This window comes from Mustela erminea, chromosome 6 (assembly GCF_009829155.1).
Source record: "Mustela erminea isolate mMusErm1 chromosome 6, mMusErm1.Pri, whole genome shotgun sequence".
Taxonomy (NCBI): domain Eukaryota; kingdom Metazoa; phylum Chordata; class Mammalia; order Carnivora; family Mustelidae; genus Mustela; species Mustela erminea.
Genome location: NC_045619.1, coordinates 127,905,034 through 127,919,242, shown reverse-complemented (window position 1 = coordinate 127,919,242; position 14,209 = coordinate 127,905,034). Strand labels below are relative to the sequence as shown.

Genomic DNA, 14,209 nt, shown 5'->3' with positions numbered 1-14,209 from the left:
GATTTTCTTTCCTCCTACCTAACTAACATAGCACATGAGCCCTGTAGGTACTTAGTACATATTTGTTACACTGAACGCTTTTACAAAAGGCTCTTATGTTACTCGTCTTTTCTTAGGAAGGCAAATGGAAGCACAGGAGAGCACGTGACTCCAGAATCATGCAAAACCATAAAGCATCTGTTCAAAGGAACTCACTTCCCCAGGAAAATCTTCAGCTGCATTGGCCTCATTCATTTGCTTCTGCCTTGTCAACACCAGGAACAATATCAACATCCGGGGGCCAAATGACCATGGCCAGGGCTGAGGTCCCCTGGGTCAGACAAGGACAGGACATCGGCAAGGGAAAACCCTGAATTCCAGAAAGGGATGGGCATGTAAACAGGCATGAAGTTATATGAAAACGTCAGTCGCCCTTTCATTTTTGAGTCTACCTAAGCATGTCAAATTGGGGGTAGGGTGGGGCGAGAGGGTAGATAAAGGTGGTCCAGGGATCAAATAGGGATCAAAAATAGGAATGGCACAGAGTAGAAGGTGAAGCAGAGCTAGTGAACAGATGTTCTCCAGCTCATGGTGGGAAGGATGCATATTCCCAGACCTCCCGTGAGGGCCCTGCTACTAATGTGTGCTGGGATTAAATATTCTAGTTTAAGGACGTTATCCAGGCCAGACATATCAAGCCTCTGTATTTTCCCAACAAAATATAATAACTACTTTCCATCCTTTATTGAGGACTGATTAAAATGCCCTCATGTGGGGTTCCTGGGTGGCTCCAGCTGGTTCAGTGGCCAACTCTTGATCTCAGCTCAGGTGTTGATCTCAGGGTCGTGAGTTCAAGCCCCATATTGGGCTTTTATGCTGGGTGTGGAGCCTACTTAAAAGAAAATAATGCTCTCAGGTGGCACTATGCTGTCTAGATGCTTTCCACCTCTCCTCGGGCATCCCATGACCCTCATTCAGTGATCGACAGCAGCAGCAGCAGTAGCCCCTGGAGACTTACTTAGGGCTGCAAATCTGGGGGTCCTGTGCTAGAGCCACTGAATCAGAAACCCAAGTAGTAGAGCCAGAAATGGATGCTTTCACAAGGTCACTGCTCATGTTGGAGAACCAGCGTCCTCAGTGAAAAGTGTCATGAGAAAGAATGTAGCAGGATACGCGGAGAAAGATCGGAGGGCAGGAGAGTGCTATCTTACTTGGCGGGGGCGGGGGGGTGCTCTCTGAAGAGTGCCATTTGAGCAGAGGTCTGAGCGGAGTGGGGAGCAGTCATGATGTGGGGGTGCTAGGACTGAGGAACTGGTTCCAGGCAGAGAAAGTAGCATGGGCAGAGTCCCTAAGGAGAGAGGCTGGACCGCTGGGACTGCCAGGAGGCAACATGGCCGGCGTATGCACAGTTTCCTGTGTGCACTCTGATTTATGCAGATTTTAAAGTCCTTACATGGTTACCATGTGTCTTTAGTTATACTGAAATTTCTTCAAATACAAGAACCAGATTTCATGTATTTTCTAAATAATTCACCATGGCACCTTTCACAGTGCCACAAATGGAACAGATTCTTAATAAATGCATAAATACATAAATGGAGGAAAAAAAAACCTGGGAAGTGAGCAAAACTCGTGGCAGAGGGAATAAAAGGAAAGATTTATTTCCATCATGTGTAGAGTTAATATTACTGGGAAGACATGGAGCCAGAGATGCTGAAAGCCAATTAACACCTTAGAAAAATTCTGACAGTGAAAAGTTGGTGGGAACACCATTTTTAATGACATTCACCAAATTTTCAAGAACTCAAACTCAGGAGCTTTTCTTGATGGGATATAGTTAAATCAGTTGGATGTCAAACGACTTTCATTTCCTAAACTGGAGGATGGGGTTTGGGAGACGCCAAACAGAAAAGCAGTAACAGAAGTTGAATTGGTAATAAAGGTTTTTCAATTTTTCCTTACGATGCTGAGAAACCAAGTCAATGCACTGTGCAAAGGTTGAAGAGGCTAAAATAAAACGAAACTAAACTAAACAAGAAACCTAACAAACCTTATTGTCCTGTCTTGAAGAAACACTTAAGGTCTGTGGTAACTGCCATAAGGCTGACCGTCCCCTCAAATGAAAAAAAAAGTAGGAAGGAGAAGGGTGTCCTCAGCCCCTGTATGAGCTGCTAGGTGATCATCACAAAGTCCCACAGACTGGGGGGGCTTCACCACACAAGTTTATTTTCTCACAGTTCCGGAGGCTGAAGTCTGAGATCAAGGTCTTGCCAGACCTGTTACCTTCTGAGACTTCTCTCCTTGATTCGCAGATGGCGCCTTCTCCCTGTGCCATTGCAAGGTCTTCCTCTATGTCTGTGCGCTTACCTCCTCTTCTTATACAGGGGGGGAAAGGGAACGATTCGGCCAACAATACCCCCTGGGAAAATGGTTCAGACTAACGAGAAGCTAGAGGTCATCGTCATCGTAGTGGTGCCTCAGGGCTTGCTGGGCTGGCTGTCATTCTCCAAAGCAACTTCTGGATGGAGAGTGAGTCCTGGTGGTCCACACAGAACATCATCTCCAGACGTCAAGGCTATTTAGCTGCAATTCCCATATCCCAGAGCTAACTCGAGAAATCTGGACGGGAATTCACTAGCTCCTTCGCCCAAGGAGACATAGGTCTACCTCGTAGCCGTGCAGAACAGGTACCTTCCTATGTTCTTATGCTCTACCTGAAATAGAAGCTGCCAAAAATCTGCTTCCAGATGTCAGTGGGCAGCCCTCTGGAGGCCATTGAGAGAATGACAGCACCAAGCATGGAGGTCTACTTACTTGGGTCTATGACAGAAAGCGGGCTTGCATCTTAATATTGTTTTCATATTTCATAGAGTATTCTTTAAAGGCTGGTGCAAAAAAAAATGTGTGGGAATTCTTATAGAATTAGAAGAATGTAAAGGGTTATATTTTAAAGACAGCTTTTAAAGAACAATGAACTTGGCAAGAAACCTTCAAGCGTGCAATGAATCTTGCATTTACCAAAAAATAGCAAGACAGAGTCATCAGACTTTTACATCGAGTTCATGGAAAAGGAAAACAAAAGAGACGGATTAACTGAATCTTTCCTCCCAAACGTCATTCAGGCAACATCTCTGAACATCTCATCTCTTATTCCAACCAAACCATAGCAAAGCACATCAGAATACATCGTCTGAATCCAGATACGCCCAAACACATTCCTGGAGAGAGTACGGAGTAACAGCTCATATTATTAGGACACATTAAAAATCTGGAATTTCGTCTCCATGGAGTGATGGGAGAGATTCCTTCTCTAAGTCTCATTGGTCATTCAAGCCTTCAACAATGACGTGCCCCTCAAATTTTCCTTTCTGCCTGCAGTTACCCACCCTGACAAGATAATGAGTAGTCAACCAGCCAATCACCTAAGAGCCAGGTCAACTATCAAGACTGTATCAGGGGCCCCTGGGTGGCTCAGTGGCTCAAAGCCTCTGCCTTTGGCTCAGCTCATGATCTCAGGGTCCTGGGATCAAGCCCTGCTGGAGGCCACGGCATGGTTGGAGTCAAGGATCAAACCAGGCCCTGACTTGTGTCTCCTTCAAAGTCTGGACACCTTGACAAGGTTAAGGACGGGAAAGTTGAGTAACACTGAGAAAAGGGTCTGTGCTATGTGTCGCGTGCTTGCCTATGTTGACTTCCCACACACTCCCCCTACAGAAGGGAACAATGTGGTCAGGGGTCATGAGTTCTTAGTTGGTCCTTGTTGTTTCTGTACCTCCCATAACCCACTCTCTGGTTGATTGTCTTGCTAATGGCTTTTGCCGAAAATACTGGCATCACGAGGTTTGCTTGTAGTTAATGTAAACTTGTTATAGAAACTTGTGATCATCTGACTAGGTAATGATGTATTACTCCTCCTATTCTGGTCTGCCTTATAAATGATTGTGAGATGTGGAATAAAATCGGCACAGTTGGACATCCTCCTCAGTGTCCCTCCTGCCCCCATCTCTTTGTCTCTTAATTTCTTTTCACCATCCTCTTAACCCTCACGTTTTCCTGGTCGATTTGTCATGCTGGCCGCGGCAAAGCCCCACATCAGGCTCTCTGCTCAGCATCGGGCCTGCTTCCCTCTTTCTCTCTGTCTACTTGTGATCTCTGTCAAATAAATAAATAAAATCTTAAAAAAAAAAATAAAAAGACTGTATCAACTCTCCCTGTGTATTACACTAGATCACCAGAAACCTACAGAGTCCAAGAAAATGTGTCTTCTAACAACATGGCTTCATACTGGGTCCTGGGATTTTGAATTTTTATGTAAAGGTGTCGCTATATGAAAAATCTTCTCCTGGAACACCTGGGTGGCTCATTCGGTTAAGCCACTGCCTTCAGCTCAGGTCATGATCCCAGAGTCCTGGGATCGAGTCCCGCATCCGGCTCCTTGCTCAGTGGGAAGCCTGCTTCTCCTTCTCTCTCTGCCTGCGTTTGCTCTCTCTCTCTCTGACAAATAAATAAAATCTTTAAAACAAAATAATAGAAAAACAACTAAAAAATAGAAAAACAACAATTCGGGGGCACCTGGGTGGCTCAGTGGGGTAAGCCTCTGCCTTCAGCTCAGGTCATGATCCCAGGGTCCTGGGATCGAGCCCCGCATCTGGCTCTCTGCTCAGCGGGGAGCCTGCTTCCCCCTCTCTCTCTCTGCTGGCCTCTCTGCCTACTTGTCATCTCTGCCTGTCAAATGAATAAATAAAAAATATTAAAAAAAAAAGAAAAAAGAAAAACAACAATTCGTAAAACAACTTATTAAATACAACTGTCTATTACATAATATGTTGTCAATAACATTAAGATGCAGGAGTTCTCGGGCGGTAACGCCTTAGACTCTTCCTTTTCGTGAGCTGGTATAAACCTCTTTTTCAATAATGGAATCCATTTGACTCATTACATTTCCCCTTTTATCTTCTTTTTTGTCTTGGCTGCAATTATGGCAATTATCCCCATCTTAATTTTTCTGGCACACATATTGTGCCCAACTGCTACTTGTGTTAATTCTTGTTTTAATGGTTCTTATAGACTTTCATTGTCTCTGAATGAGCCAAATCAAATCTATTTTGGATGTAGAGAGGTATAAATAACAGATAAAGCTTGCCTTACTTTCTCCTGTTGCCTTATGAAACTTGACAAAGGCTTCTTTTTTGAATAAGATTATTTTTTACATTGGAAAAGAAAGCAAAAACATCGTCTAGGTGTCTGGGTTAGGCTGGGGTATCACAGCTGAGACAGAAAGGAGCCGAGATTTCATACCCGCTTACTGGTAGCTTGAGCTCCTAAAATTGCTTTGGAAATTTAAGGTACCTTTCGAGGTATCAAACCGCATAGCTCTACCTGCAGTATTGAAATATTTTATGTTACCTTACAAGGAGGTTACCTGCAAAAATCCAGGTTTAGCATCACCTAACTGTACAGAGGGTAGGGAAACAGCAGATCCCGAGTCTTCCTTGGGATACATCATTGTCACGACCTAACCAACCACAGACCCTGTTGAGTCATGGTAGCGGTGGCCCAGGCTGGGGGCCGGGGGTGGGGGTAGGTGGTGGGGGGCACGGAACTCTGACCCTGAGAAGCAATCCCATCTTCTGTTCACCTCCATTGATGTTTTTCTTGGTACCAAAGGTTTTTCAATTTGGATTTTACCTGCATCCTGTCTGCAAAGTACCCTCAAGATATTGAGGAGATAAAGGCCCAGAGCTCCTCAGGTATTCTACTAAAATGCTCCTCAGCTATCTTACTACAATGCTTTCTTTGAAATCTGAGAAATCTATTATAGGGTTTCAACCCAGCAGTTAATAGCGAGAGATTCTGAAAGATATCTGATGAACTTTATTTTTTAAAATAAGCACAAGAGACACCTGCGTGGCTCAGTTGGTTAAGCATCTGACTTTGGCTCTAGCTCAGGTCATGATCTTGGGGTCCTGGTATCGAATCCCGTGTAGGGCTCCTTGCTCTGCGGGGCCTCTGCTTCTCCCTCTGCCCCTCCCCCATGCTTACGTGTGCTCTCTCTCAAATAAATTTAAAAACTCTTTTTACAAGAATAAAATAAAGGGGTTCCTGGATGTCTCAGTCGATTAAGCATCTGCCTTTGCCTTAGGTCATGTGGGGAGGGGGCTGGGGGGGGTTCCCTGCTCAGCAGGGAGCCTGTTTCTCCCTCTCCCTGTCCCTCCCCCTGCTTGTGCTCTCTCTTTCTCTCTGTTAAATAAATAAATAAAATCTTTAAAATAAATAAATAAAATAAGCACAAACAAACCATGAATCTACACAGTGGTCTTTTACAGGAACATTCTTTCTCATGGGTGAAATGAGCCAAGAGGTTTTAAACTTGGATAAGTGCACTCCCTTCTTTCAGAAAACCTCATCTATGAAAACCCAAGCTTATAAAGGAAAATTTAGAGTGGTTACTTGCATCGCAAAACCATGCTTCACTATACCAGAGGATTTCTAGAATAGTCCTTGCAGTGGCTAATTCCCAGCCCCAAACCCATTTTTCCCCCTTAGCTTCAAGACTGATTGGTTTACAAAAAGCTACCTTTCGTGACCTTCATTACCTGGAGTGCAAACAAACTAAGAGGCAATCCTTCTGACTCACTCTAGCCAAATTAAGGTACTCAAGGACTTCTGTTGTATAAAGGAAACTTCTTCATCCTTCCTTCCTTTTTTCCCTCCCCCCCATACCCCCTGGTCTATTTAACGCTTTTACTGTGCGTGTGTGAATTTAGCATAGCCCATTTTCAAATAAAATCCTATATAAAAGCAGCATTTTGTGAGAAAACTCCACAGAATGGTAAAGTTCTAAGAAACACAGTCGAAAAACCGGATCTCCAGGTCCTTCTCCAGTTCACTGTCAAGTCTCTAGAAGTCACGGGTTTGCATCCACCAGTGTTTGTGTTTTCTTGAAACACACAGAACAGGTGGAACTACATTTTCAACAAATATAGGAAATCAGTTCCTCTGAATCAGGCAGGCTTCAGCTGCAGGGCCTGAACCGACTCGGGCTAATTTAAGCAAAAACGGATTTACTAAACAGCTTGCAGGATCATTGGGCTGACTTTTGACCACAGAACTGGGACACCAAAGAACCAGTTTGACAAGGAAGAAGCTTCCTGCCCAGCCGCCACCCTACCCCCCTCCATCTCCCCTCCCCCACCCATGACTCCAAAGCCTTGCTCTCTTGAGCAGGAAGCTACTCCTAGGGTCAGAGACTCAGGCCCCATTTGTGCCCCCCCCCCCCCCCCGCACCAGAAAAATGGGTGCCTTGCCCTTTGACTCTCAACGCTAGCTTCCGTGACTACACCCTGGGACAACGACAAATGACAAATCCAAAAGCCTCCGCAAATGCCTTGGTCCCTACTTTTGGAACCCAGAGTATTTGATATTCTAGAACGACTCTGCATTCCAGCCCCGGAAGTGAAGGAAGGCTCACTAGAAGGTCGCAGTGGGCAATGACAGTCAGTCACCAGACCCACCCATGCCTGTCCACTTAGTTCCATGCTAGAGACAATACTCTTCTGGGGTCGTACCCTAAAAAGATCAGGAATGTGCCCCAAACCTCTTGACTTGCTACAAAACTCTCTTCTGTAAATTTCTGCTTTTATATGACATTTCAATCGCTCCTGGCACTTAGGAAAACACATTTCATAAATGTTGCACTTATCCTGTAGAGCAATGTTTCTTTCCATTTGTCTGAAATTTATTTCTCTTTTAATTATCCAAGGGCTAAGCCTTCATGCTCAAATCATCGAGTACCCAAATGTGAGTCTTAGCGTCTCGGCCCCAATCCTTCCTGGCTTTTCCACTTTGTAGATGGGGGTGGTTTCCTCAATCCTTTGCTAGAACCTCCTCCTCAGTCTTGTGCACAGAAGGGGAGATCCTAGCAAGCATGAACTTTCCGCCCCTCCCCCCAAATCATTCTCAGAGAATGATCACTCTCACTGTTACCATTCTGGAATAAAAGAACAGACAGGGAGATGCTCCGTCATTCACAGGCACCGAGAAAATTCTCCCTCAATTAGTCTAAAATCCTCCCGAGCCATTTAAAATCATTCTCGTTTGTCGGGGCTGAGTCCTTCGGAGGCAATCTGTTACAGAAATGGCACCACCTCTGGCGGCCGGGCTGGTCTGGGAGGTTGTGAAGTGTTGAGAATCCGGTCAACAAAGGCATCTGGCGGCAGCTAGGAGGAAGTTGCTACTGCTGTTCTTGTTTTCACAGGAGTTTTATTTTCAAATTCCTGAGGGCACACAGAAGGGCGGGAACATCTTGCGGCTACCCTTTCCCCAAAGCCAACTGTGGAGCAGCCAGACCCCAGCCCCTGCTCCTGGTCGGGTTCCAGACAGGCATTTCGAAGATGGCCATGATGAAAAGCAAACGACTCCATCATTAAGACCCAGACCTAATATCAGGGGGACATTTTTTTTTCCCCCCACGGAAATGATTTCTAAAACCAAACCCGACTGCAAAGCGGTTTTGACTTTATTTTGCAGACTTCCTCTCACTTTCTCTTTTCTGAAGCGAGAGGGAAAGAGAAGCAGTATCGGTTCCACCAAGAAAGATTTCTTCTGGGCTCTGGATGGGTCGCGTGGGCGGGGAAGCCACCACGGCAGGAGTGGACATACCGAGCGGCACATCGTTGGGACCTGGCTATGTGAGGAGTCAGAGACCCGAGCGCATTTCTCTCTTTGCTTTTCTGCTTCGTAAATCTCCAAGAGTGGCTACCTTTGCCCTGGGCATAGGAAAGGACTTGTGGGTTTTGCTGTCATTTGGCCAAACCTGTGGTCCCAGAGTCCCCTCCGGCAGCTCACATCCTGCATGCAGGGACAGTGTAACACAGACACCAACGATGTCTAACTTCTCTGTGCTGAACAACGAAAGCCTTGTGCCCCCCACCCCCACAGCCTTCTCTCCTCCACGTCTCCTGAAAGCCTCTGACATGCGACACGCACCATGCCCAGCCTTCCCGGGCTCCTCACACCCCCTAAATATGCTAAAGTAATAGAAAGGAGGAATTAGTCAGGTGGAAACGTGATTAAGCAGGCAGGTTTATCTCCAGGCACAGGCTGCCTGAAGTGAGAGCAGGTTTCCTCCCCACCGGGGAGCGAGAGTGGTTTCAGGATGCTGGGCGGTCCTGGCCCCACTGTCCCGGTGTCCAGGCCTCCTCCCGCTGCTGCCCGAGCTGGGGGAGTCCTCATCTCCTCATCTCCCACGAGGCTCCTCATGCCTGTGCAGAAGCTCAACCTCACTCCGGCCTCTGAGGCCGCAGACCCTACAGACGCCTGTGCTGCTCCTGGGGTGACACAGGGGACAGCCACCGGCATGAGGAAGAGAGGAGCCCCCCTGTCAGGGGCAAAACCGAAAGGGCCTCCCAAAAGTGAGTCATCAAGCCAGACAGTATTTTCAGGTGAGATTTTTAAAACGCAGAATTAATGCCAAAAATCCATCATGAACAAACTATGAGAGTTTTAAATAAAAAGACAGGATCAACAGAGCTTCGGGGCAGATCTTAAAATTCTGCAGAGGACTGTAAAGTGACAGTATCCAGATCCCAAACGTTATGCGGGGCTTCCAAATGGCAGTGACAATGGGTCGCTCAGTACCCCCATCTGTGGCCTCTGGGGCAGGCAGTCTCATAGCTGTGCTCCTCGGCCACCACCTGCTGGGGGACACACACCGTTCCAGGTTCTGGGCTCTCTGGGGAGCCTGCCCTTCCCCAGGGCCCGCTTGTGTGTATTAAATAAACACACGCACACTCAGGATTTTCCGGAACACAAAGCAGAGCAAGGCCCCTGGCAGGGAGACCGTGTTTAGACTCTCCCTGGCTCACACTTTCCTGTTTATTTCCCATCCCGGCTCAACTGAACTACGCCACAAGGCCAGGTGCAGCTAGGAGGACGTTCCCAAACTGGCCACAAAGAGGCGGTCAAGGGCAGCGCCAACCCCACTGGTCCCGCCCCAAGCCCCCTTTCTTCAACCTGGGATCCTCCGGCCTGGGGGCAAACTTCTCATCCCCCCCCCCCCCCCCCCCCGCTCACCGCCTTCCTTCCTTTCTACCCAAGAGTTGCAAAAATCACAGGCCAAAAAGTGCGTCGCGGAGCTAGAAGAATAAGCACCTCGGATACCCTTTTAAATCTGCAGTGACCCTGAGCGCCCCAGAACTTGCACACCTGGCTGTGCTCAGTAAAACTCGAGAGCTTTGCAGAAGCGCAGGCAGCCGCTTGGTGAGAAAACACCAGCCACTCTCAGCAATTTCGAGGCCAAGGCTACCACTGGCGCCCGCAGCCTCTGTGCCCCAGGCTGCTTCCAGAACGCTGCCAGGATCTACCTGGACTGCCCGCCGCAGCGTCTGGCTGTTGGAGGAAACTCCTGCCCCGCAGAACAAAAGAACCATTATCTCAGGCTCGGCATTCCCCAGGTAACTCAGGTACGGAGGGAGGCACCTGGGCATTCATTCTTATCTTCATTTTATTTTGCAAAGCACAGGCTATCTTTCCAGGCACCCGAAGCTCCCTCATTTCCTGCAGAGCACAAAGGACACATTCCGCTCCCGGACTGGCTCCTGCTCCACAAGCTGAGTGGGGCAAAGAGAGCACAGAGCTCTGAAACCCAGATGCAACGCCCCAACCTAGGGCTGGTGTGGAAGCCCGTGTCCTCTGGCCCAGGATGTTCCTCGGGTGTATCCCACCCCTGTGTGTCCCACTCCTTCAGTTGGGCAGGAGACGAAGAGAAACTGGAGGCCCGCTTCTGCCATCGAACTATGTGACCCCCCAAAAATAAAAACAAAAACAACCCCCCAAACCCCAAAAACAAGAAAGGAAAAGAAAAAGCAGATTCCTCTGCGGTTTTCTTCTCTCGTTTGTAAAATGAGGACCCTGGATTATTAACCTAGAAGGATCTATATAAAACTTAATGTGAAACTGTCATACCGATAATACAAATAATAATAGTTTTGTTTTGTTTTTGTTTGTTTGTTTTTTGTTTTTTTTTCCCTTTCCTTAAGGCCAGTGAAGAGAATGTTTGCAACCAGTCTTCTTGTCATCTGCAACCAAGGGAACAAAATCAAAATCAGCCTTCTTTCCCCAAAGCGTTCACTGCTCTTTTGCCCTTCAAGCAAGACATTTGCTTGGTTTCGCGCGGCGTCTTCGCACTGTCTTGGACAGGGGCCAGACCCCGAAGCGTTTTGTGGGTTGATCCTGTTCCTGTTCCCTCCTACCCCGTGATCCCATCTATCTACAAAAACAAGTACTGGTCTGGAACCTTGAAACAGCAGGTTGAGCTTATGAGATCAGCAGAGAGGTCTAAATCCTTATTGTCTGTACATTTTGTTAAAGGGCCCAAACATTTTTTTAAAAAAAAAAACAAAGTGACTCAGAAACTGAATTTCCAACATAAATAAATAAATAAATAGATAAAGCAAATGGTAAGTGGTGAAGACAGAACAACAGAATCCTTCCGCTTTCTTTAAAAGCTTGCTGAAAGGAAAAGCTGTAGCAAATTGCACACCAAGACCTCTGTCCTTCCGTGGGTGGTGGGAAGAGCCCTGTGTTTATGGTTTTCACTAACAGGCGCGCGGCCCAGCCCCAAAGACAGTTTGGACTTATTGTTTCTTCAGCAGGCACGAGGCCCGGCCCCAGAGACAGTTTGGACTTATTGTTTCTTCAGCTCGATGTTTATTCAGTCAAGTTTCTCAGGACTTGTGTTCGCACAAACAAGATCTAATAAACATTTGGATGCTGGGCCATGGGTTCAGAAGTATAAAAAGACACATGTGCAGTAAAAACGGGCATCAAAAACTACCCTCTGAGCTTACCCAGAGATCTTTCTTTCGTCTGGTTGGTTGACCTCACCACTGGAAGGCTCGCTCGAGTTCGGCTGCCTCTGGAGAAGGGACTTGGAGCTTCTCCTTCAGACATGGCTTCCAAAGAATCACCAGACGTCTCTGATAAATGCTCGACCGGGTCGCCCAAATTGGGAGGTTGGGGACTATGAGACAGCTTGGGACTTCTTGTCTGCAAAAAGCATGTGAAAGAAAAGAGAAAAATAAATGACTCTGAATTACGCTGAAAATATTTTCAATGCCATCAAGTTCTGCAGAGCTGGGCAAACAATATGGCAGGGGGAAAATCTGATAGAAGGACTGGACACAGGAAACCGAAGATCCAGTGGGCAAAGTATCAGTTGTGGAAGTTACTGGAAAAAAACCAACCAACCAACCAACCAACCCACCTATGTTGTCCGGGAGTATTCCAATGAGATTCTTATCACTGAGCATCTACAGTACAAATTCCAGCTTGAACAAGCAAATGCAGACAAGCCACATCACAGGAAAGAATGATGGCAAATCAATTCCTTCGGCCCCACACATTTTAACGGCGGTTATGACAACAGACGGGATTGTGCACATTTATGTATACTTAAATGGATAAGGACTCACACCACAGAAAACTGAACACAACTGGTCCTTCCAAGTCTTCCATCAAGACTGTCTCCAAAATCAGTAAAACTAAGATTGTGAAGGAGACATCTCTATCACAGTTGGATATCTTCCTCTGAGCCAGAAATCCTGTAGGTCAGATGATGTCTAGCTTTCGTTATTACCTACCTCGCCAATCAGCAGGAAGCATCTAGAGTAACTTATGCACACACGGCACGTAACTGAATTCTTAAGTTATCTATGCTGTGACGGCAGGAAATTTCCTGTGTAAAATGCTCATGATCTATTCGTCAAGGACATTCCTTGAACACGGACCAGGGGTGGAACAGTGTGGGAGACGGAGAAGAACAGACAACAGGTTGCCTGATGTCAAAGCGTTTCAGAACTGATGGGTGCAATTACTCTAGGGCACAAAATAACACAGATCAGTGGGTAATGAAGTGTATGGTAGGAACCGTGAGGTACATCCACTGATCCTTCCAACAGACACGGACTGAGTACCACTATGATCCAGGCGTTGTGCTAGGTCCTGGGGCCAAAATCATGCAATAAGCGGCATAGCCTTGCCCTCCTGGTGTTCACAGTCTACTCAGGGGACCAACACAGAAGACAAAGTAAAGGTGCACTGAAACAGTGTTAACTCTGACTAGTGGGGGTGGGGTCCTTGAGTGCAGAAGTCGGGGATTAGGCCAAAGGAACCCATTATCTCAGCTCTCCCCTCTCGCGATGCCCACCGGGACAGGCATTACCGGATCCTGGGCGCCTGCTGGAGGGCAGACTGATTGCAATGAATCAGGCAGGTGAGTTTTCTCTTCCTAAGATGCCAAAGGCACTGAGGGGTCGGTGCTGGGCTACAGGCAGTCCACAGCAGCAGGATTTTCCGTTTGTTTGCATTCCTTTATTTCCTTTAAGCCTTCCTAAGGAGGCCAGTGCATTTTGAAACTAAGCACCAATTAATTCTCAAGGCAGGAGCAGCTTCTCGGGTGTGCAACCTATGCCCGTGCCCCACTGTGGCTGTCTTGAATTTTATTTATTTATTTATTCATTCATTTATTTATTTTTGAGAGAGAGAGCAAGAGTACGAGGATTTGGAGGGGCATGTTCTAAGACAGGAAGGAGGGAGACAGAGAGACAGAGAGAGAGAGAGAAGGGAGAATTTAAGCAGGCTCCCATGGAACCTGATGCAGGGCTTGATCTCATGACCCTGAGATGATGACCTGACCCGAAATCAAGATCTGGACGCTTCACCAACCGAGCCACTCAGGCGCCCCTGTCTTGAAATTCTTAATGATTTCTAGAACAAGGCACACTGAAAAATATGTAGCCTGATACACCCAGGAACCCTACTAACGGCAGAATGATGAGCTTCTTTCCCCCCTCTCTTGCTAAACAAGGAGACCCCTTTTGGCAGGGGGATTATCGCATCACCTACACCGCTGCTCCTGGCTACGCCGCTCGGGGCCTTCCCACGGAGGAAAACCAGAAAAAGGTCAGCACACAGATCCGTGCACTCCCCTGAAGTGTGAGCTGTCACAGAGAGCACCAACCTGAGTGTTTCAGAGCAAACGCTCAGCTCAGATTACCTGCCAGAGAGGACACCCATTAACAGTTAAAATGTCTCCTTGAGTTAATTTTTCTGTGCCAGCCCCCAAAAGTGGTTGATTCCCAGATTTATGTTCCATTAAGTCCGCTTCTGGAATAAAGACTGGGATCTGGCTTTGGCACTCAGCGAGCATATTCCTTGACTAGAAAAATCC

General features: G+C 47.0%; 1 protein-coding gene across 14 annotated transcripts in view; it reads right to left on the bottom strand.

Moving 5' to 3' along the window:
* Positions 1-14,209, bottom strand: part of KIAA1217 (KIAA1217 ortholog) — a 291,604-nt gene that overhangs the window by 127,291 nt on the left and 150,104 nt on the right. For all 14 annotated transcript variants that reach the window (XM_032349632.1, XM_032349622.1, XM_032349624.1 and 11 more), the window contains one exon: positions 11,829-12,027. In XM_032349632.1, the coding sequence (XP_032205523.1) occupies positions 11,829-12,027 (199 nt within the window). The remainder of the gene's footprint in view (positions 1-11,828; positions 12,028-14,209) is intronic.